The sequence below is a fragment of the Natator depressus genome, chromosome 13, assembly GCF_965152275.1.
Source record: "Natator depressus isolate rNatDep1 chromosome 13, rNatDep2.hap1, whole genome shotgun sequence".
NCBI lineage: Eukaryota > Metazoa > Chordata > Testudines > Cheloniidae > Natator > Natator depressus.
Window position 1 is genome coordinate 37,597,790 of NC_134246.1, and position 25,850 is coordinate 37,623,639.

Below are 25,850 nucleotides of genomic sequence, written 5' to 3' on the forward strand. Positions count from 1 at the left end.
CGCCCCCGCTCCGGCGGAGACCGGACGCTGCGGCGGGGCTGGGTGTGTGGAGATTGTCGCAGACAGACACACACCAGCGCAGGGAGACGGCCTGAGGAAGGGGGCGCCCCAAGTGCACACCAGCCCCCCACCCCCACTCCGACAACACCCAGCAGGGACACACCGCTCCCAGCCAGGCAGCTCCAGAGACAACACCTTGCACGGCAGGCGCAGCCCTGGGGCGCCCGGGAAGGACCCGTTACAACCACACAAACCAACAACAGACACACGGGACAGCCCAGGGAGCCCCCACGCCCCGCAGCTGCGGCAAACACCCCCCGGGGACACGACACGGCGGGGACACCACACTTCTCGCCAGCAAGGCAGCACCGAGCACCGCACCGTGCTCAGGGAGACCCGACACGGCGGGGACACCACACAGCGGCGGGACACTCGCGGCAAGGAACCCCTCCCACCGACACCAACACAAACACACAACTCACCAGGGACACACCCACCCCAGGCGCGCCCTGCTTACAGCAAGCCAGCCCCACAACCCACACCAACCTCCCCCCTTCCCCCCGCCACTCTCCCTCAGGCCCCACCACAAACGCACACACCAAGGGACAAGGGTGACGTCCCACCCACGCCCCTGCATACGATTTGAGGGGGTACACAACAACACAAGCTGAGCTGGAGCCGAATGTGTTGGGGGGGCGTCCTTGCTGCCCCCTGGTGGAGGGGCTGAGAACTGCCGTGTGTGTGTGTGTGTGTGTGTGTGTGTGTCCGTGTCCGCGCCCCCTGCTGGCCACATCTGAGAACTACAACCCAGTATGTGACCCCCCCCACCCCGAGATTGGGACGGTGACTCCTGGTGCTTGCGGCCTGGGGGAGCCCCCAGAAGAGGGGGTGCTCCTGTCCCCCGCTGCCCCGGAGGAACAAAGGAGACGCCCTCGCGCCCGCTCCGGTCGCCATATAGAATTTATTTCTCTCTTCCTTCTGTACAAGCCGAAAATAGACAGGGACCCTGGAGGGGTGGAAAATGGGGGGTGGGCAGCTGGGGGGCGATGGGGGGTGCAGGGGGGATGAGCCGCATTCAGAGTCCCGCCTGCTGTTTCCTCCCGGGGGAGCAATGACTCCTCCCGCCGGGGGGCACGCCGTGAAAACAGGGGTCCGTCCCTCGAGGGATTGGGGGGGGGGGCAGAAGCGAGGGAACAAAACAGGCCTGAACGGAGGAGTGGAAGTGAGGCGGGAGGGAAGGGTGGGGGGGCAGGGCAGGGTCTGCAGCCCCAAGGCCATGTGTGGGGGGTGCTGATCCTTGTTTTGGGGGGTTCATGGCTGGATCTTGGGGAAGGCCCAGTCGTCCCTTCTCTCTCTCTGTTCTCAGGCTTCCACGTTCCCCCTCTTCTCCCAGCTGGTGGCATGGCTGATACTCAATAGCAGGTCTGTCAGTCTGTCCCGGACTCCTGGGTTCCTGAGGAGAGACAGACAAGGTGTCAGGGTAGAGGGGGGATGGCCGGGTGGGGGGTTGTTAACCCTCTGTGGCCCAGAGGGGCCGTTTTACTCACCCACAGCCTGGTCCACAGAGAGGAAAGGCCGGGAGATGGGGAGACGAGGTTTCCGAGGGGGCTGATGCTGCTCCGAGGGCGGGGGCGGAGGGGGGTCCGGCAGGGGGGCGTTAGCAGCACCTATTGGGGGCAGGAGAGGGGAAGAGGTTAGATCCTGAGAGAGAGACAGCCCGGTTGGGGACACTGCAGGGGGGAATCTCGTAGCCCCCGGCTCTCGCCCCCCGGCTCAGTTCAGGGTCTCACCTCTGGCTCCGGGGTCTCGACCCTGATCTGATTCCAGTTTGTCACAGGACTGCGCCCGGCGCGTTCGCTGAGGTTTCAGAGGGGCCGCCTTCCGCCCCACCTCGGACCCCCCTGGAAAGAGAGAGAGGGTGAAAGGTTCCGTGTCTCATCCCCCACCCTCCTGAGCCAGCCAGCTCCCCTGCCCTGGGGCTGGATGGAAGCCGGCGCCCACTAGAGGGGACAAGCCCCACATCCCATTAGCCGTCCCCTTGAACCGGTCCCTACCAAGGGGCTGGATCGGGGCCAGCGCCCCCTGGAGGGGAAAGGCCCCGTGCCCCAATCCCCGTTCCCGATACCTTCTGTTTCCAAGTGGTCCGGTCGGGGGCGGGCGACGGGGGGGGAGGTCCGAGTCTCAGTGGGGCCGGCCCCACCTGCCTGTTCCTCGCTACTCTGACTCCTCTCTGGCTGAGTCGGGGGCTTTCGGCCGCGGGGGATGGCTACTGGCTTGGGGGGGCGGGGGCCGGATGGCGGCTCCCTGGCCTGTTAGGGAATGGGATTGGGGGGGAGAGATAATCAGAGCAATTAGCCCCCCCCCCGGTAATGCCACAGAGCACCCCAAACTCCATCCTGGGCTCCTGGGGGCACTGCTGTGGGGAAGCTCACAGCTTATACCCCCTCTCTGCCCCCCAGCTTCACCACCCCAGCCTCCCACCCCTGCAGGGTCCCCCTCACCTTTCCAGATGCCAGGAAGCTGGGGTTTGGGGGCTTCTCCCCCGCCTCCACTCTGGGGGCCCCGCTGGAGATGTCCGTCCCCTCCAGGTCCAGCTGGGAGCTCTCCTCCGCTGATGGGGTTGGGGGAGAGGGAGAAACCACATTAGCAATGGGAGCACTGCTGCACAAGCCCAGAGCTCCTCCCCTGGCTGGGGACACTGCTCTTGGGAAGCTCACAGCCCTGGGGGCACTGCTGCAGGGAAGCTCACAGCCTTGGATTGGCTGGCTGGGGGAACTGCCCTGGGGAAGTTCGCAGCCCTGGGGGCACTGCTGCAGGGAAGCTTGCAGCCCTGGGGGCACTGCTGTGGGGAAGCTCACAGCCCTTACCGATATCCCAGCTAGCCTCAGCCCTTCGAATGGTGGCAAACGCTGGCTTGGAGCTCTGAGGGGGAGGCTGGGGTCTCCAGCCCCCTTTCTCTGTGGGGGAGAGATAAAGGGGGGTATCAGGTTGGGGGGAGCTAGGCGAGGGGGAGGGGCAGAATTTGGGGTGTGCCCCCCTACCTGAGCCATCCGAGGACCTCCTCCTCTCTCGATCCTGTAGGCTGCCCACCCTTTGTAGCTCTGCCCCCTGAAACAAGAGTGAGGGAACAGGGGAGTTTGGACCAGACCATCAGGGGTTAAGTGGGTGTGGCCTCCACCCTCAGCCCATGCCCCCAGAGCCTCTCCCTCCCCAGCCTCAGTCCAGACCATAAGGGGTTCGGAGGGTGTGGCCTCCATCCTCTGGCCCCGTCCCCGAGAATCCCCCTCCTTCCGCTAACGTAGCTGCAGACCTTGAGGCATTGAGGGGGCGTGGCCTGTCCTCAGGCCCCGCCCCTGCAGGTCTGCACCTCCTCTCTCAGCCCACGTACCTCTTTCTTCCCATCCAGGCTCCGCCCCATTCCGGGCAGGGCGATTCCGTGGACTCTGGAGGGCTGCAGTAGCTCCGCCTCCGAAGAATCTGACTCCTCCCTCATGGGGTTGGGGGAATGATCAGCGGTGAGGCCCTACAAAAACAGAGGCAGTTGAAAGCAGCGACCCCTGCTGGCCCCTCCTGCCCCGCTCCCTGCAGCCTGGCGCCTCCTTACCTGCTTACCTCTGGGGGGCAGCCCCTTCACCCCACTTCCTCCGCTGCCCCCCAACCCGGGGAGGGGAATCCCCATTCCCTGGGGTTCCTGCCCCTCCCCCTCATCCAGGCTGGCTGAACTCCACATTGAAGCCTTGGACTCATCTGCTGTCCCCTGGGGGGTGCCGGGGGAGCTGTGGGGGGCCCCCCACAGGGTGTCTTCAACCTCCCTCTCCCCCTTGAGGCTCCGATGCCTCCGAAAATGAAAAAGCCCCTTTCGCCTCTTCTTCTGCATGGGGGGCAGCGCGTCTGAGGGGCCTGGTCTCACCCCACAGCCTCTGGGGGTCCGTGGATAGCTGTAGGGGGGCAGAGGAGAGAAGTGGGGGTGGTCGGAGAATCAGACTGGGGTGATCCCCACCCTTTCCCGCACCCCTAGGGTATATGGTCCCACCTGGTGTTATCTGTGAGGACACGCCTGCTAAAAAATTCCTCCAGCCCCTCATCCAGTCGCGGCACTGTCCCATTCTCCTGCCGCTGGGGCTCAATGGACCCAGGTGTCCGAGCCTGCTGAGGAGACGTGTAAGAAGCAAGGAATTAGCTGCTGTCACTTTAAGGCTTGCTTCTCCCCCTTCCCCTGCCCCCTCAGGCAAAATGGGAAGTCCCGCCTCCAGTGATTTGGACTTCCTGCTTCAGAGTCTTGAGATACAGCTTTTAACTCCTCCCACTTTAGAATGGCTCTTCCTTCTTTCCATGGGGAAACAGGAAGTACCGCCTCCAGTGGGCAGGACTTCCCATTTTGGAGTATTAGAAAGATTAATGTTCAGCTGGCGGTTCCTGCTTTAAGGCTGGCTCATACCACTTCAACTGTGAAAGGGGGAAGTCCCATCTCTTGGCAACCAGGACTTCCTGTCTTGGTAAGGGATAATTTCTACCTGCATGTGTCTGTTTCTGCTCATTACCCATCAGGCTCTGGGGCTGGGGCAAGGGTCAGTCCAAAAGGATGCAATTACATAAGAACATAAGAACGGCCAGACTGGGTCAGACCAAAGGTCCATCAAGCCCAGTATCCTGTCATCTGACAGTAGCCAATGGCAGGTGCCCCAGAGGGAATGGACAGAACAGGGAATCATCAAGTGATCCACCCCCTGTCGCCCCACCCCAGCTTCTGGCAAACAGAGGCTATGGACACACATTTCTGCCCATCCTGGCTAATAGCCATTGATGGGCCTATCCTCCATGAATCTATCTAGCTCCCTTTTGAACCCCGTTATAGTATTGGCTTTCACAACACCCTCTGGCAAGGAGTTCCAGAGGTTGACAGTGCATTGCATGAAAAAATACTTTCTTGAGGAAAGACAGAGAAAGAGGGAAAAGAATGAATGAACAAAGGAGAGGATGGACGACAGACTGAGTAAAGGAACAAATAAGAGAACAGACGGGAAGATGAACAAACAAATGAATGAGGGAAGGAACAATGGAATGAAGAAATAAATGAGTGAAAGAATAGAAGAAGGAACAAATGAATGAGAAAACGAATGAGACAAGGAATTAATAAATGAGAAAATCAATGAATGAAAGAAGGAACACAAAGTGGAGAGAATAAATGAATAAGCTGTGGTTAGATGTTGATAGACGTTTGGCTGCATGTGTGTTTTCCCTCTGTGTGCCACCCCAGCTCTGCACAGACAGCTGGCACAGCAGAACTCGAGCAAACCACCCAATGACCACAAGATTCGTTAAGGGATGAAGGCACCTAGCCAGGTTTATTGTAGATGAAGCACGGTACTTGTATCCCACAGACTCTCTTCCTACTACACAAGCAAATAAGCAAATGAAAAACAAAGGACAAAACAAAAGAATGAGAAAGGATCGAGAAAACAAAGGAATGAGCAAATGAATGACTTAAGGCAAAACTGACTGTGGAAAGGAGAAAACGAGGGAATGGATGAGAAAGTGAAGGACTAGGAAAAGGAACAGAGAAATGAGAAAATGGAGGGAGGAGTGAAAGAGAAATGGAAGGTGTGGCTGAGCGAGGGGGCGGATGGGATCAGCGTGACTCACGTTCTGGCGGGGCCCCGGGGGGACGCACCGAGGGGGCCGGGGCCGGCCGCGGGTGCGGTGCTCCAGCCGGGACCCCTCAGTGGGGAGCTCAGCCAGTCCCTCGAAGGAGGGGCTGCGGGAATGCGAGTACTGGCTGCTGGCTGACGAGGAGAGCCAGCCTGACGGCGAGTTGGTGCCCCAGGAGTGTGTGGCATCAGTGTTTGGGTCAGCCCCGCCTGTGGGGGGAGGCAGAGAGAGAGAGAGAGTGGGGCAGAGGAGAGGGTGAGTGACAGAGGAAGGGTTGTGTGGATGGACCGAGGGGTGGATGGATGGAGGGAGAGTGGACAGGGATGGAGAGATGGATGAAGGAGTGAATGGATAGAGGGAGGGGTGGGTGGATGAAGTGGTGGGTGGATAGATGGATGGATAGAGCGGTGTGTATGGAGATGGATGGATTAAGCGGTGAATAAAGGGTGGGTGGATGGATGGATGGGTGGACGGATGGAGAGGAGGATGGGTGGATGGATGGATGGACAGGTGGATAAGGGGTGGATGGATGGGCAGGAGGATGGATGGATAAAGGGTGGATGGACGGATGGGTGGATGGATAGATGGATGGATGGATAAGGGGTGGATGGATGGAGGGGTGTGTATGGAGATGGATGGATTAAACGGTGGATAAAGGGTGGATGGATGGACAGGAGGATGGATGGATGGATGGATGGACAGGAGGTGGATGGATGGATGGATAAGGGGTGGATGGATGGAGGGGTGTGTATGGAGATGGATGGATTAAACGGTGGATAAAGGGTGGATGGATGGACAGGTGGATGGATGGATGGATAAGGGATGGATGGATGGAGGGGTGTGTATGGGGATGGATGGATGAAACGGTGGATAAAGGGTGGATGGATGGACAGGAGGATGGATAGATGGACGGATGGAGAGGAGGATGGATGGATGGCTGGATAAGGGGTGGATGGCTGGACAGGTGGATAAGGGGTGGATGGATGGGCAGGAGGATGGATGGATGGATAAGGGGTGGATGGACGGAGGGATGGATGGATGGATAAGGGGTGGATGGATGGACAGGAGGATGGATGGATGGATGGATGGATAAGGGGTGGATGGAGAAAGAGGAGATCTGATGTGTGACCATCACTCACCGATAAAAGCTGAGACAGGTCGGATTTTCCTGCCATGTTTCTGCCTCTTGATAGCGATGGTGTCCTGCAGAGAGGAGAGCAGGGTGACCCCAGAGCCAGGTATGGGGGGTCCCCTCCCTGCCCTGGGGGGTGGGTGGCTGGGAGAGGGGCCTGCAGGGCTGTGCCCCATCCCCATTGCTTACAATGCTGGTTCCCAGCTCATCGTCTGTGGTCTCCTCATGATCTCTCAGCTGGTTCCTGGGGGGCTGGTCCAGTGGGGTCCCCCCGGAGCTCCCAGCACCGCCCTGCCCCTCGGAGAGCTGCTGGAGGTGAGCGATGTGCTGGGTCTATGTGGGGGGGAAGATGAGAGAGATTATTGGGGCGACCCAGGGGTTAGAGGGGACTGAGGAGGGTTTGGGGGGCAAAGTACAGGGGGCTGAGGGAAAAGGTAGGGGTGGGGTACAGCTGCATTTGGGGGGAGAGAGGGGGAAGTGGGGGTTCTGGGGACATGTGGGGTTGGGGAGATAGAGGTCTGGGGTAATGCAGTGGGAGCAGGGGGGTGGGGCTGTGGGGTGTATGAGGACTGGTGGGGGAGGTGTCAGGGGGCGGGGAGGGGCAGTACAGAGGGCTGGGGGTCACTGTGGGGAGCTTAAAGTCTCTGTGGGAGGTGGGGATCTCTGTGGAGGGCTGGGGTCACAGTGAGGGGCTGAGGGTCAGTGTGGGGGGCTGGGGGTGACTGAGGGAGGCTGGGAGTCTCTGTGGGGGGTGGGGATCTCTGTGCGGGGCTGAGGGTCAGTGTGGGGGGCTGGGGATGACTGTGGGGAGTAGGGTTCTCTGTGGGGGCTGGGGTTATTGTGAGGGGCTGGGGTCACTGTGGGGGGCTGGGGGGTGACTGGGGGGGCCGGGGTCACTGTGAGGGGCTGGGGGTCATGGGGGGCGCTCACCAGGCTCTTGTGGGTGCTGTACAACTCCTCCAGGAGCTCCTCCACAATGGAGTTGGTGAGATACGTCACCACAGACAACTTCACCTCGCTGGGGACAAACGGGGGAGGGGGGTCAGAGACTGGACAGCCCCCCTAAAGCCCCCCGAGCACCCCAACCTGGCCATCCCACAGTGCTCCCCATCCCCCTAAAACGCCCCACCCAGCCGTCCTTGGGGACCCCCCGTACACACACCTGCCCCCCCCCCCCCAGCTCCCGTCTTACTTCAGCTTGTTCTGGATGTCCTGCCCGGCCTGCTCCAGCAGCGCCCCCCGGATGAAGTTGCGGGGGACGGTCACCCGCTCTGACACGGCCCCCAGCATCTTGTTGTGGCCCTCGGCGGCCTGCATGGCCCTGGGGCAGAGCTCCTGGGTCAGTGTCACCATGGACTCCAGGATCACCTGGGAGGGACCACACCAGTCAGAAAGGGGGGCTCCCGAAACACTGAGTCACCCCCAAGTGCCCCAGAGCTGGGCCCCCCACACTGAGCTCCCTTAGTAACACAGCAGACCCAGGGTCCCCCCAAACTGAGTCCCCCAAGACTCCAGTAAGACCTGGGGACCCCCCATACTGAGCCCCTGAAACCTCCCAGTGAGACCTGGGGTCCCCGACCCAGCTAATGAGACCCGGGGTCCCCCTAAGCTGTGTCCCCCAACCCTTGGTGGGACCTGTGGTCCCCCAAACTGAGTCCCCCCAACCCTCCTAATGAAACTCATGGTTCCCCTAAACTGAGCCCCCAAACCCCTCAGTGAGACCTGGGGTCCCCCTAATGAAATTCAAGGTTCCCCAGACCTCCCCAGTGAGACCTGGGGTCCCCCAACCCCACTAGTGACATCTGGGGTGCCCCCCTACACTCCCAACACCCCCAGTAAGACCTGGGGTCCCCCTACCCTGAGTCCCCCAACCCCCCCCAAGGAGACGTCCCCAGCTCATCACCTGCAGCTCCTTGTCAACGGCCTTGGAGACCTCATTGGCCACGGACTCCAGTCGCTGCCGGACGGGCCCGTCACTCGCCAAGATGTGTCCCAGTTCATAGAGGCTGGGGAACAGCTGGGGAGAGAAAGCACGTGCAGAGAGGGGCGGGGTGAACAGGGACAGATGTGCGCGGGGGGAGGGGCGACAGCAGCCGGGGCGGGGCTACGGTGTGCAGCTGTGGTAACATCTGGGGAGTTTGTTCCTGGGCCAGAGATGGAGGATCCAGCTGTGTACCGCTGTGGCAACATTGGGGGAGACGGTGTCCCGCCAGGGATAGAGGCTACAGCTGTGGCAACATCTGGGGGTCTAGTTTCTGGCTGGGGATAGAAGGTCCAGATGTGTCAACATCTGCAGAAGCAGTGTTTAGCCAGGGATATGGAATACAGCTGTGGCAACATATGGGACTTAGTGACTTGGCCAGAGATGGAGGACCCAGCTGTGCAGAGGTGCAGCAACATCTGGGGAGACAGTTTGTATCTGGTGATAGAAGAGCCATGGTAACATCTGGAGAGCTACTGTCTGGGCCAGCAAGACTGGATGTGACCTCAGCTAGTGGACCCAGTGTTCAGCCAGGGCTGCTGTGTACAGATGTGGAGAACATCTGGGGAGAGGAGACAGAGAGAAGAAAGGCAGGCGGAAGGTGAGACCGAGGGGAAGGGGATGGGATCAAACGGGAGGGAGGAACAGGGGCCGAACTGAGAGGGGTGGGGATGGCAAGAATGGGGCAGGGCCCAGACGGAGGGGTCTGTCTCACCGCCCGCGAGTTCTTGGCCTCCTTCATGAGCTCCCGCGCATAAAGCACCTCCTCCTGGACAGAATCAGCAGGGCAGCTGTGCAGAGCCCTCACCTCCTCCTGGACCCGCAGGCACAGCCGTCTGATCATCTGCTGGGGGACGAAGCTGTTAGCAAAATCCCTGGAGCCAGCCGGGACCCCCGCCCAGGGGCCAGATCAGAACCAGCACCCCCTAGGGGGAAAGGCCCCATGTCCCATTCCCAGCCTCCTTGAGCCAGCCAGTCCCATCCTGGGGCCTGATGGGAGCTGGCACCCCCTAGAGGGGAAAGGCCCCGTGTCCCATTCTCCACTCTCCTGAGCCAGCCAGCTCCCTTGCCCATGGGGGGTGGTATGGGGAGATGGGAACGTTTACTTGCTCGGCGCTGCTGGTGCCGATCCCCTGCTGGAGTCGGAACGCCTGCTCCTGGGAGAACTTCTGGGAATGGCCGTTTCGGAGGAGGCACCATTGGATCTGGGTGGGAGGGAAGGGAGAGAAGCAGATGAGAGACCCCTTGGGTTCCCCCCACCCCCTTCAACCGAGCCCCGGGGCCTCCGGGCTCTACTCACCTTCTGCCACACCTCGTCCGTCCTCTCCGGGGCACTGCGGTAAGCGGCTGTGATGTCGCTCATGGGGAAGGACATGTACTTCAGGGTGTAGTTGCTGTAGGGAGGGGAGTGAGGTTAAACAGGAGAGGGTGTTGGGAAAGGGCCCCCCAGATACTCAGGGATCTTCCGCTCAGATCTGTCAGAGTTATGGTCTTACTTCCTCCCAGTTATCTAACCTCCCCCATCTCCCCATTATCACCCCCTGTTCCTCCTCCAGTCACCCCCCAACCAACTTCTTGTCCGCCCATTATCCCAGGCATTGTCCACCTCCCTCTTATCATCCAGCCATCCCAACAACCCAACCCAAACAACTCACCACCCCAATGACCCTTCCAATAACCCAACCCAACTCCACTCAACCAAGAACCCAGCCCAACTCTACCCAAGAACCCAATCAAATTCAACCCAACTCAACCCAACCCAACTAAGAACCCATCCCAACTCTACCCAACAACCCAATCAAATTCAACCCAGCCCAACACTACCCAACCCAACTCTACTTAACCACTTATTCAATCCAACTCAACCAACGTAACCCAACCAAGAACCCAAACCAACTCAACCCAACCTAACCCAACTCTATGCTAGTAATAATCCAATCCAACTCAAGCTAACCCGACTCTATTCAACCAATAACCCAAGCTAACTGAACCAAAGCAATAACCCACCCCAAACCAGCCCCATTCACTAACTCAATCACCCATCCAACAATACCAACCAACCCAACAAATGCACCAGTAATCCACTCCAACAACCCAATCACCTACTCAACAACCTAACTGCCTCAACTCAACACAACCAATCCAACCCCCAACTCAGCTCCAAACCATCCAGACAGCTCTGCCAGTCCACACACGTCCCCAATAAAAATGAATTACAAACAATTAAGCAGCAAGCAGGCATTAAAAACCTGAGTAATGACATCTGTTATCAATGCTAACACTAAGCATGCAGACTGAGGGTGAGGTGCATGTTGGGGGGCACCCTGAGTGTCAGGGGCTGACACTCAACCAGGAAGTCCCCTTCCAGACTCACTTCTCCAGGGCTCGGGCAACATCATGGAAGCCGAGTGCTGTCGTGTTGTTCCGGTCCCAGGCGATGCTCCTGCAAAGGGGAGATCCAGGCTGGGTCACCCAACACTGGGGTCCTTCTTGCCCCTCCACTGTGATGACACCCCAGATGAGACCCTGTTCCCTGCCTTGGCTAATACAAAGCGTCCACCCTCCTCCTCTCCAGTGGCACCCCCTTCCCCACATTCTCCAATAGGGACTCCCTCTTCTGCTGTCCCCATCAATGGCTCTCTCCTCCCCTCCTCCCTCCAACAAGGCCCCCCTTCCGTATCCCTCCCATGCTTCCTAGTCCCCTGGGATCCTTCCCCTCGGTTCTCCCCTCCCAACCCCAATCCCTGCTCCTGCCCAATGGTAGCCCCTCTCCCAACCCCCAATTTCCCCCCACTTCCCCTGACAAGACCCCACAAGTCCCAATCCCCCTGCAAATCCCCCAATGGGACACCCTCCCTTGGCCCACCCAGTGAGACCCCCCCCGCCCCAGCCCCAATCCCCCCCTCTCCTGCCATTGAGACCCCAGCTACCCCATCCCCTCAATCTGCACCCACGTCCCTGAATCGGACCTTGCTTCCTACCCCCAACCCCAATCCCCGCCATGAGACCGCCTCCCGCACCCAATCCCCCTGATGGGACTTCCTGCTGCACCCCGGTGTCCCCTTCCTCCAGGAGCCCCCACCGGAGGCTGCTGTTGATCTGCAGAGCCTTGGACAGCATCTTGGCCCCCAGGTCCTCCATGCCATTCCCGCTCAGGTCCACCTTGCTCAAGCAGGTATTACTGCCAAGGGCGTTGATGAGGATGCTGGTCCGGGACTTCAGCCGTGAGTCGGCCACAGAGAGAGACTGCAGGGACTGGCAGGAGAGAGGGGAGTCAGCCCTGTTATCCCCTGCCCCCCACAAATCTGCTGGTTCCCCTCAATCCCGATCCACAGCCCCCCGCCTCAGAGCAATTTTCACTTTTCACGAGGGACAGACTCACACAATCTTCCTCCTGAATCAGCTGTACAATCTTGTGAAGTATCTCCTCCAGCGTCCTGGGGAGAGAGAACACAGAGGCCGGGCATGAGCACCCAGAGGGGTGGGACGAGGCTGAGAGCTAAATTCGCCAGCCCAGCCACTGACTGGCTGTAAGCTAAACAGGAACATGCTAATTGTTCTAGGACACTTATTCTAGACCCCTTCCCTTCACGTTCTAAGTTGGGTGGGTTCTGGATTGCTGAACTCAACAGCATCCACCTCAGCAGATTTGCAACATTGCTTGGCTAGTGTTCTAGGTGACCCGTTCTAGACCCTTTTCCCATGTTCTAGACTGGACACGTTCTGGATAATTGGGCTCTATAGATTCAAACTCAGTAGACTCATCACAGTGCTTGGCTAGTCTTCTAGGTCATCCATGCTGTATCACTTCCTTCCATGCTCGACGCTTGGTGGGTTCTGTATAACTGGACTTCATAACGTCAACCTAATCAGAGATGCAAAACCTCTTGGCCATCTTTCTAGGTCACCCACCTGGGGAGGTTCTAGATGGCTTTTCTACTTCCACTATTCTCCATTTCTTTCTGGATGTTTGCAGCATAGTCTAATTGGTCTAGAATGGTCCCCATTGGGCACCAATACCCATCCAGTGGGTCTAGAAGTTTCTAACGGAGCCCAGCACCCATCCAATGAGTCTAGAATGGGTGCCATGGAGCCCAATGCCATTTAAAGGGTGTAGAATGGGTCCCATGGGTCCAATGCCCATCCAGTGGGTCTCAAACGGCTCTCATGGAGCCAGTGCCCATCTAGTGGGTCTAGAAAAGGTCCCATGGAGCCCAGCACCCATCCAATGAGTCTAGACTGGGTCCCATGGAGCACAACCTCCTCACTAGAGAAAGTGAGCTCGGAGGAAAATAGGTTTAGAAGAGGCTCCTCAAGGACCTCTCTCTCCCGGGGAAGAGGGAGGGAATGAGATGGGACAGAAGTGTTCACCCACCGGGACTTGACGCTGAAGTTCTTGCCCAGCCAGAGGTGTTTGAGGGATTTGTTCTTGCCCAAAGCAGGGACCAGCGTCAGCAAATCGGAGTCGAAACCTGGAGCGAGCAGTGGGAGAAGAGGAGCGTCAGGGGGAGTTGAGATACTGCCCCCGCCCCCAGGGCAGGGATGCAGGGGCTCAAGGGCAGGTAGACAGACTCACCGTTGTCGGAGATATCTAGGCTCCCCACAGCAGTGACCCCTGGGAGCTGCTCCTGTAGGACCTGAGCCCCCGGCGAGCGCAGCTGGGAGAGAGAGAATGAGTGAATGAGATAGTGGAGGAGGGAAAGAAGGAACAATTGAAAGAACAAGAGAACAACACTGGAAAGGAAACAATGAGAGAATGAGAGAACGAGACGGGAGGGAAAGAACGGGGGAATGACAGAACGAGAGAACAAGACGGGAGGGAAAGGACAAAGGAACGAAACGGGAGGGAAAGAACGAGGAAACGAGAGAACGAGATGGGAGGGAAAGAACAAGAGAACAAGATGGGGAGGGAAAGAACGAGGGAACGAGGGAATGAGATGGGAGGAAAAGAACGAGGGAACGAGAACAAGATGGGGGAAAGAACGAGGGAACGAGAAATGACGAGAGAACGAGAAGGGGAAGTAAAGAAAGAATTAACAGATGGTCCCCTCCCTGACCAACCATAACAAGCCCCCCCGCCAGCCTCCCCCCCACAATGCACAGCCTCCTCCCAGCCCCCTCTCACCTCGCAGCCGCTCAAGTCCAGGTGAACGTCACTCAGGTGGGTGTTGGCCGAGAGACCCTGGAACAGAGACCTGGCGACCGTGGGGTTAATGGGGGCAGAGGGGGTGACTCCCATTAGCCCCGCCCACCTCCCCCATTTGCCTCCCCAACACACAGCGAGCAGGGCCCGTCCCCTCCAGCAGGGGGCCCAGGGACACACACACACAGGGCAGAGCCTGTCCCCTCCAGCAGGGGGCGCAGGGACACGGACACACACACGGACACACACACACACACAGGGCAGGGCCCGTCCCCTCCAGCAGGGGGCCCAGGGACATACACACACACGGCAGGGTCCATCCTCTCCGGCAGGGGGCCCAGGGACACACACACACACACACACACACGGACACACACACACAGGGCAGGGCCCGTCCCCTCCAGCAGGGGGCGCAGGGACACACACACACACACACACACGGACACACACGGACACACACACACAGGGCAGGGCCCGTCCCCTCCAGCAGGGGGCGCAGGGACACACACACACACACGGACACACACGGACACACACACACAGGGCAGGGCCCGTCCCCTCCAGCAGGGGGCCCAGGGACACACACACACAGGGCAGAGCCTGTCCCCTCCAGCAGGGGGCGCAGGGACACACACACACACACACACACACACACGGACACACGCACACACACAGGGCAGGGCCCGTCCCCTCCAGCAGGGGGCCCAGGGACACACACACACACACGGCAGGGTCCATCCTCTCCGGCAGGGGGCCCAGGGACACACACACACACACACACACACACACACCTCAAGGCATCCAGGGGCATTTTCGTGCCCGACAGGCTCACGTAGTTCAGTGCGTAGGCGCTCGAGAAGAATTGCCTGAAGGCCGGCTGGGAGTCCTTGGCTTTCCTAGAGACAGAGACAGGCCAGGAGCCCCCAAAATTAAGGGGGGCCTGCCCCAGAGGGACCCTGATCCCCGTGGAAAGGGTGCGCAAGGAGGCATGGAGGGGGCTCAGCCTAATTGGGATCCCCCTCACTGGGAAGCTGGGGTGCAGGGGGGGAGTTCACCTGACGGGGACGCCAGAGCTAGGCAATCGGGGGGCGGGGGGACCCCGACACTTACCTGTGGGAGAAGGAGTTCCGGGAGAGGTTGAGGTAGCGAAGCCGAGTGCAACATCCATGCAGCAGCGCCCCGAATAACTGGGGGGGGCAGAGAGAGAAAGGGATCGAACCCCCAGCTCCCCACGATGCCCCCTGCAGGGCGAGGCCGCGGCCTCCGGGAGGCCCCTCCCCCAGCCAGGGCTACTGCCCCGCTCCCCCCGGCGCCCCCGGCTGGTCGCCCCTCACCACGTCGACGGCGCAGTCCGTGCCGGCCAGCTCGAGGCGCAGGAGGGCGTTGGGCTGGGCCAGGAAGGAATAAAAACCCTGCGGGGGGAGAGGGGACGAAACCGAGCGATGGAGGGAGCTGGGGGGCTGTCTGTGCCCCACAGAGCCCCCGCCCCCTGCCCCACGGCACCCGCTGCCCAGCTTCCGCCTCCCTGCCCCACAGAGCCCCCGCCTCCCTGCCCCACGGCACCCACCTCCCTGCCCCACGGCACCCGCTGCCCAGCTCCCGCCTCCCCGCCCCACAGAGCCCCCGCTGCCCAGCTCCCGCCTCCCTGCCCCACAGAGCCCCCGCCCCCTGCCCCACGGCACCCGCTGCCCAGCTCCCGCCTCCCTGCCCCACAGAGCCCCCGCTCCCTGCCCCATGGCACCCGCCGCCCAGCTCCCTCCTCCCTGCCCCACGGCGCCCCCTGTCCCCGGCACTCCCTACCTAGTCCCCACCTCCCTGCCCCCCAGCACCCCCGGCTGTCACTCACGTTGGCCTCCTCGCCGCCCAGCAGCCCGGGGTTCTTGCTGAGGTCCAGGTGTTGCAGGGAGCTGCTGAAGGCCGGGTTGGCCCCCAGGGTCTGACAGAGCCCGGCCAGCCCTGGGAGGGGAGAGGGGGTGAGTGGTGGGGGGCTGGGACCCCCTGCCCAACCCCACCCTGCCCCCCAGGCCCGAGAGCTTCTCCCTCCCCCACTGTGCCCACAAAGCTCCCCCAGCCCCAACCACCTGCCCTTCCTCAGCTCCCTCCCCCTCCCCTGCTCACCTTCCCCACCCCTCTCCCCAGCCCCCCCGTACCTTTCGGGGTGACCCCCGTCTTGCAGAGCCCGAGCTGCTGCAGCCCCTTGGGGAAGTAGAGGAATTGCTGGCTCAGGGAGATGAGACCTGTGAGGGGGAGGGAGGGGGAAAAGATTAGGGGGACCCGGGGGGGGGCGAGAGCAGAGATGGGGGCAGGGCGGGGGGGGGAGGATACGGGAGGTGCTGGGGGGATATTGGGGGTGCTGAAAGTTGTGAAGAGCTGGGGGACATGGGGAGGGCTCGGGGATACTGGGGGGGACACTGGGTAGTGTTGGGATGACACTGGGGGCTGCTGGGGGTCTCAGGTGATGGGGGACATTGGAGGTGCTGGGGGACACTGGGGGGTGTCAGGTGCTGGACAGCGGGCTGGACAGTGACCCCCCTGCTCCCTGCAGCCCAGCGACCCCTAGTGACCCCCCCGCTCCCTGCAGCTGGGGGGCATTGGGGGCTGGGGGGCAGTTGAGAGGCGCTGAGGGGTGTCAGGCGGGCAGGACACTGCGGGGACATTGGATGGCACGGGGGGAGACTGGAGGCTTTGGGGGACACTGGTGGTGCTGGGGGGGCAGCTGGGGGGTCCCCACCTTTGTCCTCGATCTGGTTGTGCGACAGCACCAGGCTGTGCAGGGCCGAGCCGGGGTTGTCTCCCAGAGCGCAGGTCAGTTTGAGCGCGAAGTCTCTGCGCCAGAGAGAGACGGGGGGTGACGCCCTGAACCCCGAACCCTGGCCCCTTCTCCCCAGCCCAGCCAGTCCCTGCCCTGGGGTCGGACCAGGCCCCGTGCCCCATCCCTGCCCCCCTGAGCCAGCCGGTCCCTGCCCTGGGGCCGGGTGGGAGCCGGAGCCGCTGAGAGGGGAGCGGGGGTTTTGGGGGGGCTCACTCACGTTTTTAACCCCGTGTTGTCCAGCACCAGCTCCTCCAGGTGATGGGACTTGCTGAGTGTGTGCAGAACTTGCTCAGATACCTCAGAGCCCTGGGGAGAGGGAAGGAGACAGAGAGCGCAGGGGAGAGATGCGGGGCCCCCCCGACCGAGGAACGGGGTGCTGGGGAGGCAGATCCCCCTGGAGTCCCTATGGGGGCATTCTGGGGGTGCAGGGGATGGTTTGGGTGGCAGGGTGATTAGGGGGCACAGAGGGTGGTTTGGGGGTTCTGGTGGTTTGGGGGCTCCAGGGGATGAATTGGGGGGCTGGGACAGCTTTGGGGTACAGGGCAGTTTGTGGGCATAGAGGAGGAGGGATATGGGGGTACAGAGCATTTGCATGGGTAAAGGAGGGGTTTGGGATTGACGGTGGGTAGTGGGCTGCAGGGGAATGTTTCAGGGCCCAGACAAGTGTTGGGGAGTGCGGGGGATTTTGGGGTACAGAGCTATGACACAGGAAAGTGTCAGGGTATAGAGGAGGGTTTGAGCTACAGACGGATGGGATTTGGGGGTGATGAAGGGAATTTTGGGGTACAGATGGAGTTTGGGGGAGTTTCTGGGCACGGTGTGGCTTTTGGGGCACAGACAAGGGTTTTGGGATGCAGGGGGTTTGGGGCATGAGATTTTGGGGCAGGGTTTTGGGGTGCCAGGGTGGGATATGGGGCACAGAGGAGGAGGGGATTGGGGACCAGGAGTTGTTTTGGGGTGCAGGGGAATGTTTCAGGGCATAGAGAGGATTTTGGGAGCAGAGGGGCAGAATTTGGGGTTCAGAGAAATTTGAGGGTTCAGTGGAGATTATGTCCAGGGAACTTTGAGTCCAGGGGTGGGTTTGGGGGTCCAAGGCTGGGTTTTGGGGCTATGGGATGGGTTGGGGGTCCAGTGGTGGGTTTTGGGCCCAGGGGTGGGTTTGGTGTGTCCAGGAGTGGGTTTTAGGGCCCAGGGGAAGGTTTGGGGGCCCAGGAGTGGGTTTTAGGGCCCAGGAGAAATTTTTGGGGCCCAGGGTGGGTTTTGGGGGGTACCTACCAGCCTCAGGTCCTTGCAGTGCAGTCGCGTGAACCAAGGGTTGTAGGCAAGGGCGGCGACGATCAAAGCCAGGTCCCTGCGGGGAGAGTCATGGAGAAGGGGGTGAACGCCCCCACATCTGCCAGCACCCCCACTGCGCTGATGGGGGCAGGGGCGCCCCAAGAGGGTCCGATGCGGAGAAGAGGGGCTGGGGTGTCTGTGGGGATGCAGGGTATCGGGGTTCTGCCAGGTGGGTTTGGGGGTATAGGTGGGTTTCAGAGATTCAGGGAGTCTTGGGATGCTGGGCCAGGGTTGGGGGGTACAGGGGTACTGGGCACACAGGAGATACTGGCGGTAGAGGGGTATTGGGGTGCTGGCAAGGGGTGCAGGCAGGCCTGGGGGTATCGAGGTAAGGGTGGGTTGGGGTACAATTTTTGGGGATTGGGGTATGGGGAAATAGGGGTCTCAAAAAAGGGGGTATGGAGGTTCAGGCAGATTGGGGTACCAGGTTGGGGGGTACAGGAGGTATCAGGGGTCCCTCACCGGCTTTCCAGGTGGCTGAAGTCCAGCAGGTTGAATTCATGATTGTCGGCCGAGTGGTAGATGGTGTCGACATCCTGGTAAGGGAGGGAGGGTGAGAGAAATGGGGGACCCCATGGTGAGGGGTCCCCACCTGCCCACTGCACCTCCTCTGCCTTCCCCTCCCCTCCCTCCCACCCCCCCACTAACCCCACGGGTCCCCCCCAAAGAGCCCTGCCCCATACCCCCAACTGCCCCCCAGCCCCTCCTCCCCCCATCTACCCACTGCACCCCCTCTGCCTTGCCCTCCCCCCACCCCCCACTGCACCCCCTCTGCCTTCCCCTCCCCCTCCCCTGCCCCCCACCTACCCACTGCACCTCCTCCACCTTCCCCTCCCCTCCCCCCACTGCACCCCCTCTGCCTTCCCCTCCCCCTCCCCCACCTACCCACTGCACCTCCTCCACCTTCCCCTCCCCCTCCCCTGCCCCCCCACCCCCCACCTACCCACTGCACCTCCTCCCGGCAGAAGAGCCCGTTGTAGTCGCAGAGGGCGGCGTAGGTATCGGAGAACCCCCCTGCCAGGGAGACAGACAGAGCCACGGAAGTCAGCGGGGGGGGGCTCCCCCGTCCCCCCCGTCCCCTTCCCTCCCATTCACTCCCCCCCCACTCACCGCAGATGCTGTGACTGGTGGAGGTTGAACTCTCAGAGTTGGGGGACGTGTCCCGGGGGGTCTCAGGGGTCCTCAGACAGCTGGGGGGGGCCACAGTGTTAGGATGCCTGGGTTCTATCCCCACCCCCGCTCCCTGCAGCCCAACGCCCCCTAGTGACCCCCCCGCTCCCTGCAGCCCAAAGCCCCCTAGTGACCCCCCCCGCTCCCCCGCAGCCCAACGCCCCCTAGTGACCCCCCCGCTCCCCGCAGCCCAACGCCCCCTAGTGACCTCCCCCGCTCTCTGCAGCCCAGCCCCCGCAGTGAACCCCCCCCCCGCTCCCTGGAGCCCGGCGCCCCCTAGTGAAGCCCCCACACCCTGCAGCCCGGCGCCCCCTAGTGACCCTCCCTGCAGCCCGGCGCCCCTAGTGACCCCCCCACTCCCTGCAGCCCGGTGCCCCGGGGCCGCACTCACCCCGCCGTGGGGCTGGGGAAGATCTTGCTGAGAGCCGCGTTGACGTGCCGGGTGAGCTGCTCGGCGCTGGCCGCGCTGGGGAATTTGAAGCTGTAGGTGGCTTTCTCCGTGTCCACCAGGATCTGAGAGACGGGGAGGGGGGAGCCGGGGGGGAGGGGTGGGGGGAATCGGGGGGGGAAGGGGGGGCGGGGAGCCAGGGGGGCATGGGGGGGAGGGAAGAGAGTGGGAACATTCCTCACCAAACACAAATTATTCCCACTACCAAGAGCTGTGACCCTGATTAAGCCAATTAACTAATTAACTGCCCCCCACCACCTGAGAGAGTGTGTGTGTGTATGTGGGGGGGAGGGACGGGGGGACCCCGGGTGGGGGGTGACACAGCAGGGAGTGGGGCGGACCGACCTGAGGATGTCGCAGGGGTGTTTTCTGGGACTGTCTGCGTGGGGGATGGGATGTGGGGGGGGCTTCACGGGGGGGACGATACCTGAGCCAGGACGGGCTGGACAAAGGCTGGAGGAGGAGCCGGGGGGAGACGGCTGGAGCGGGGTTCAGTTTGGAGCGGACTGGGGAAATGGAGGGAGCCCCAGGGCTGGGGTCTAAGCTCCCTGCCCCCCCTGCCCCCCCCGAGTGACCTGGCTGAGGGGTCCTGGTTGTACCGACAAGCTCGGTTTGGGCCTGTGTCCCTGTCGGCTAATAAACCCTCTGTGTTACTGGCTGGCTGAGGGTCCCGGGGAATCGCAGGAAGTGGGGTGCAGGGCCCTGACTCCCCCCCACTCCATGACAGGGGGCCAGCAGGGGGCGTTGTCCCTGGGCCGGGGGGGCAGTGACATCATGGGGGGGACCGAGGGCAGGGGGCCAGCAGGGGGTGCTGTCCCTGGGCTGGGGGGCACTTACCTGGCTGTGGTTTATTGTGTTTAACGTTCGAATTTCCAAGACATTGAAGGAGCTTTCAACCTGGGGAGAGATAGGAGAAATGAGTGTGTGTGTGTGTCCATGAGTGTGTGTGTCCGTGTGTGAGTGTGTGTGTGTGTCCGTGCGTGACTGTGTCTATGTGTCAGTGTGAGTGTGTCCGTGTGTGTGTGTGTCCGTGAGTGTGTCTGTGTCTGTCCATGTGAGTGTGAGTGTGTCTGTGTGTGAGTGTGTGTGTCCCCGCATGGGAGTGTGTGTGTCTATGTGTGAGTGTGTGTCTGTCTGTGTGTCTATGTGTGAGTGTGTCCCCGTGTGTGAGTGTGTGTGTGTCCGTCCGTGCGTGACTGTGTCTATGTGTGAGTGTGAGTGTGTCCGTGTGTGAGTGTGTGTCCGCGAGCGTGTCTGTGTCTGTCCATGTGAGTGTGAGTGTGGGAGTGTGAGTGCGTGTGTCTGTGTGTGAGCGTGTGTGTGTCCGCATGGGAGTGCGTGTGTCTGTGTGAGAGTGTGTGTCTGTGTGTCTATGTGTGAGTGTGTCTCCGTGTGTGTGTGTGTGTGTGTGTGTGTCTCCCTGCGCCCCCTGCTGGCCAGGCCCGGGTGCGTCTCACACTCACCTTGGCCGGCACTTTCAGCCCGAAGAGGTGGAGCCGCCAGGCCGTCAGCACCTGTGGGGGACAAGCAGCCCCCGTGAGACGAGTGCGGGGAGACGCCGCGATTCCCGGGTGCTGGGCTCAGCCCTGGGGATGGCGACGTCAAAGCTTCTGGGGTGACTCCTGGAAAGAGGGTCCTGGGGGGGGCCGGCAGGGCTGAGGGAGGGGGAAGGAGGGACAGACCCCCCCGTCCCCGGAAACTCACCAACACACGATCCTCAAACTTCTTGGGCTTGGTTTCAAGCTTCACCTTCAGCAGCAGAGGGTTGGGCGGGCGGCTCAGGACCTTGCGAATGCTGTCTGCAAAGGGGGGACGGGGTCAGCGCCGGGTCAGCGCCCCACGAGTCACCTCCCAGCCCCCCCAACAGGGTCTGCGGCCAGGGGCCCTGGGCTGCGGGGAGCGGGGCCAGCAGGGGCCCTGGGCTGCGGGGAGCGGGGGCAGCAGGGGGTCCTGGGCTGTGGGGCGCGGGGGCAGCAGGGGGTCCTGGGCTGCGGGGCGCGGGGGCAGCAGGGGGTCCTGGGCTGCGGGGCGCAGGGGCAGCAGGGGGCACTGGGCTATGGGGATCGGGGGCAGCAGGGGGTCCTGGGCTATGGGGAGCGGGGGCAGCAGGGGGTCCTGGGCTGCGGGGCGCGGGGGCAGCAGGGGGTCCTGGGCTGCGGGGCGCAGGGGCAGCAGGGGGCACTGGGCTATGGGGATCGGGGGCAGCAGGGGGTCCTGGGCTATGGGGAGCGGGGGCAGCAGGGGGCCCTGGGCTGCAGGGCGCGGGGGCAGCAGGGGTTCCTGGGCTGCGGGGCGCGGGGGCAGCAGGGGGCACTGGCTGCAGGGAGCAGGGGCAGCAGGGGGCACTGGGCTATGGGGATCGGGGGCAGCAGGGGGCCCTGGGCTGCGGGGAGCGGGGGCAGCAGGGGGTCCTGGGCTGCGGGGAGCGGGGGCAGCAGGGGGTCCTGGGCTGCGGGGCGCGGGGGCAGCAGGGGGCACTGGGCTATGGGGATCGGGGGCAGCAGGGGGCACTGGGCTGAGGGGCGCAGGGGCAGCAGGGGGTCCTGGGCTGCGGGGCGCAGGGGCAGCAGGGGGCACTGGGCTATGGGGATCGGGGGCAGCAGGGGGTCCTGGGCTGCGAGGAGCGGGGGCAGCAGGGGGTCCTGGGTTGCGGGGAGCGGGGGCAGCAGGGGGCACTGGGCTGCGGGGAGCGGGGGCAGCAGGGGGCCCTGGGCTGTGGGGAGCGGGGGCAGCAGGGGGTCCTGGGCTGCGGGGCATGGGGGCAGCAGGGGGCACTGGGCTGTGGGGAGCGGGGGCAGCAGGGGGTCCTGGGCTGCGGGGCGCGGGGGCAGCAGGGGGCACTGGGCTGTGGGGAGCGGGGGCAGCAGGGGGTCCTGGGCTGCGGGGAGTGGGGGCAGCAGGGGGCCCTGGGCTGTGGGGAGCGGGGGCAGCAGGGGGCACTGGGCTGCGAGGAGCGGCGGCAGCAGGGGGTCCTGGGCTGCGGGGAGCGGGGGCAGCAGGGGGTCCTGGGCTATGGGGATCGGGGGCAGCAGGGGGCACTGGGCTGAGGGGCGCGGGGGCAGCAGGGGGTCCTGGGCTGCGGGGAGTGGGGGCAGCAGGGGGCCCTGGGCTGTGGGGCGCGGGGGCAGCAGGGGGCACTGGGCTGCGGGGTGCGGGGGCAGCAGGGGGCCCTGGGCCGTCAGATGCCCTGACCCTGGCATCTCGCCCAGCCAGGGAGAAGCCAACATGGGGCTGGGAGAGGAAGCGAAACCACGAGTCAGACACTTCTGCTGGGTGCCACTACCCAGTGCAGTTGAAAAAGGAAGCCCAGAGACACCGGAAAACAGGATGGGGCCCACCAGGCGGCTGATGGAACAGCCCTGCCCCCCCCCCCCGGTGTCCCTCACTCCCGCCACGCAGCCCCTGCGAGCCCAGCCTGTGTTAGGATTTCGGGTACAGGTTTTGGGGTCCCCTTTCGGGGGACATGGTGACCCCGAGCGGGATGAGGGATTCCCGGGGTCATTCCAATCCCACTGCGGCTGGAGCCGAGAGACGGCCCCGGGGTGGGGGGTGAAATGTCTCGGTGTGTTTGGAACAGGGGACCGGACAGGAAGTGTGAATCATGGGCGGGGGAGATGAGACAAAGCCCCTGATATCGGGGTGTCTGGGCACCCTAGTTTGTAACAGTGTCTGTGACAGGTGTGTGCACGGAGGGGCTGTGTGGGCATGTGAGGGGAGAGAGAGAGGAGGGGTGTGGGGATAGATCGAGAGATAGATAGAGAAAGGGGGTGGATGGGGGGAGAGAGAGCGAGATGGGTGGACGGGGTTAGATGGATCAAACTCTGGGAGTGTCTGGTTTATTTTGCTGTCAGGCCCTCAGTGTGGGGTTTGTTTGGCAGTCGTGTTGCCGTCTGTGGGGGTCAGCGTGGGGGGGAGACGGAGCTGGGATGCGGGTGTACGTTTGTACTGGAGCTAGGCTGAATTATGGCCCCAGACCGGCCCAGCCGGGCTCGGGGTGCAGGCGTGTCCGCGTGTCCGTGTGTATCTAGCCGTGTCTGGATTGCCGGCAGGCAGCTTGACATCCCCCACGCTCTGCCTGTCACAACCTGACATGTCACAACCCTTCCGCCAAACCCACAGCAAAGGCCCGAATCCAGCAGGGCGGGCGGGGAGCGGGGGCCGCAGGGGGCAGAGAGGAACCAACCGTCGCACGGACCCCGGCCACAGGGTGCAACCGACGGCAGCTGCGCTGCCAGATCCTCACCCACAAGAGAACCCAGGAGTCCTGGCTGCTCCCACTGCCAGACCCCACTCCCCTTCCAGAGCTGGGGAGAGACCCCAGGAGTCCTGGCTCCCAGCCCTCCCTGCTCTAACCACTAGACTCCCCTCCCCTCTCCGAGCTAGGATAGAACCCAGGAGTCCTGGCTCCCAGCCCCTTCGCCCACTCTACCCACTAGACCCCACTCCCAGAGTCCAGGGGATCATTCACCTGGGAAGGGGGGATGCACAGAGGACTGGAGGATTGGTGCGGGGAGGATGGAGGGAGGGATGCGGGCGTGGGGGGGTCTGTGGCGATGGCCAGAACATGGACGGGGTGGGGGAATGGGAGGGGCCAGGTGGGCTGCTGGGATGGCCAGAGGATGGGGTTGGACAGCGGTTGTGGGTGGGGGATGGGGAGAGATGGGGCAGGGGGCGGGGGAATGGGGGGGCTGGGAGGACGGAGGAGTGGGGGGGTGGGGGATGGACAGGGGTGGGGAGCTGGGGAATGGGGGTGATGGGGCAGGTGGCCAGGGGGCTGGGGAATGGGGGGGCTGGGGTGGCAGACGGACGGGGGGGGGGCTCGGGAAGGGGGAGATGGGGCAGGGGGTGGGGGGATGGAGGGGGCAGGTGGCTGGGGAATGGGGGGCCTGGGAGGACGGAGGAGTGGGGGGTGGGGGATTGACAGAGGTGGGGAGCTGGGGAATGGGGGAGATGGGGAGGGGGCAGGTGGCTGGGGGGCTGGGGAATGGGGGGCTGGGGTGGCAGACGGATGGGGTGGGTGGCTGGGGAATGGGGGAGATGGGGCAGGGGGCTGGGGGGCTGGGGAATGGGGGGGCTGGGAGGACGGAGGAGTGGGGGGTGGGGGACTGACAGGGGTGGGGGGTGGGGAATGGGGGAGATGGGGCAGGGGGCTGGGGAATGGGGGGGCTGGGGTGGCGGACGGACAGGGGCGGGGGGCTGGGGAAGGGGGAAGATGGGGCGGGGGTGGGGGGCTGGAGGGGGCTGGGGAATGGGGAGAGATGGGGCGGGGGCTGGAGGGGGCAGGGGGAGCCCCCCCCGCGGTACCTTGCAGGTCCCGGGCGAGGTCTCCCGCCGGCCGGGCCATGGCAGCTGCGGGGCCGGAGCCACATGCCGGGGCCGGGCGCAGACAGCAGCGGAGTCTGCGCAACCCCCCCCCGGTACCAGCTGGGCAGGCGCTGAGCTTCCCCCCCCCCCGCCCCGAGCATCTTCCTCCTCCCCCGCCCCGAGCAGCCCCCCCGCATCTTCCTCGCCTCCCCGCCCCGAGCATCTTCCTCCTCCCCCCCGCATCTTCCTCCCCCCCCGCCCCGAGGATCTTCCTCCTCCCCCCCGCATCTTCCTCCCCCCCCGCCCCGAGCACCCCCCCCGCATCTTCCTCCTCCCCCCCGTTCCGGCATCTTCCTCCCCGCCCCCCGCGCGTCCCCCTCCCGCTCTGAACTTCCCCCCACCGGCATCTTCCTTCTCCCCCCTCGCGTCCCCCCCCAATCCTGAGCATCCTCCCCTTGGGAGCTCCCCCTACGCCATGGTGGAGGGGGTCTATAGCGTAGACGGGGATGTCTATAGGAGTTTATAGGGGGTGTCTGTGGGGGTAGATGGGGGTGTCTATGGGGGTAGATTGGGAGTGTCTATGGGGGTTAATAGGGGTGTCTGTAGGGGTGGATTGGGGTGTCTATAGGGTTAGATGGGAGTGTCTATAGGCATTGATAGGGTGTCTTTAGGGGGAGATGGGGGTGCCTAGAGGCGTAGACAGGGCTGTCTGTAGGGGTACATTGTGGTTTCTATGGCAGTAGAGAGGGGTGTCTATAGGGGTGGACGGGGAGTCCATAGGAGTAAATGGGAGTGTCTATAGGGTAGATGGGGTTGTCTATCGCGGTGGGTAGGGGGTGAACAGGGGATGTCTATAGGGGTGGGTAGGGGGTGTCC

The 25,850-nt window shown here is 63.0% G+C and overlaps 1 protein-coding gene across 2 annotated transcripts; it reads right to left on the reverse strand.

Annotated features, from left to right (window-relative positions):
* Positions 1 to 1,156: 1,156 nt before the first annotated feature.
* Positions 1,157 to 25,098, reverse strand: CARMIL3 (capping protein regulator and myosin 1 linker 3). 2 transcript variants are annotated; one of them, XM_074969292.1, is made up of 41 exons: positions 24,975 to 25,098; positions 21,375 to 21,469; positions 21,134 to 21,184; positions 20,508 to 20,567; positions 19,614 to 19,735; positions 19,163 to 19,242; positions 18,996 to 19,066; positions 18,515 to 18,588; positions 17,993 to 18,068; positions 16,935 to 17,023; positions 16,637 to 16,731; positions 16,056 to 16,142; positions 15,752 to 15,861; positions 15,240 to 15,317; positions 15,016 to 15,092; positions 14,697 to 14,801; positions 13,888 to 13,957; positions 13,339 to 13,420; positions 13,138 to 13,234; positions 12,145 to 12,199; positions 11,845 to 12,017; positions 11,137 to 11,205; positions 10,063 to 10,156; positions 9,869 to 9,967; positions 9,478 to 9,606; positions 8,685 to 8,798; positions 7,974 to 8,149; positions 7,712 to 7,799; positions 6,971 to 7,114; positions 6,789 to 6,852; positions 5,644 to 5,858; positions 4,034 to 4,146; positions 3,605 to 3,938; positions 3,389 to 3,523; positions 3,042 to 3,108; positions 2,868 to 2,957; positions 2,502 to 2,611; positions 2,126 to 2,309; positions 1,791 to 1,901; positions 1,548 to 1,667; positions 1,157 to 1,453 (listed from the first exon to the last, which is right to left on the reverse strand). In XM_074969292.1, the coding sequence occupies exons 1-41, from the start codon at positions 25,012 to 25,014 to the stop codon at positions 1,428 to 1,430; spliced, it is 4,269 nt and encodes a 1,422-aa protein (XP_074825393.1). In that variant the 5' UTR covers positions 25,015 to 25,098; the 3' UTR covers positions 1,157 to 1,427. The 2 variants fall into 2 exon arrangements, with proteins under 2 accessions (XP_074825393.1, XP_074825392.1); XM_074969291.1 differs by having other exon boundaries at positions 4,034 to 4,149.
* Between the last annotated feature and the right edge of the window lie 752 nt (positions 25,099 to 25,850).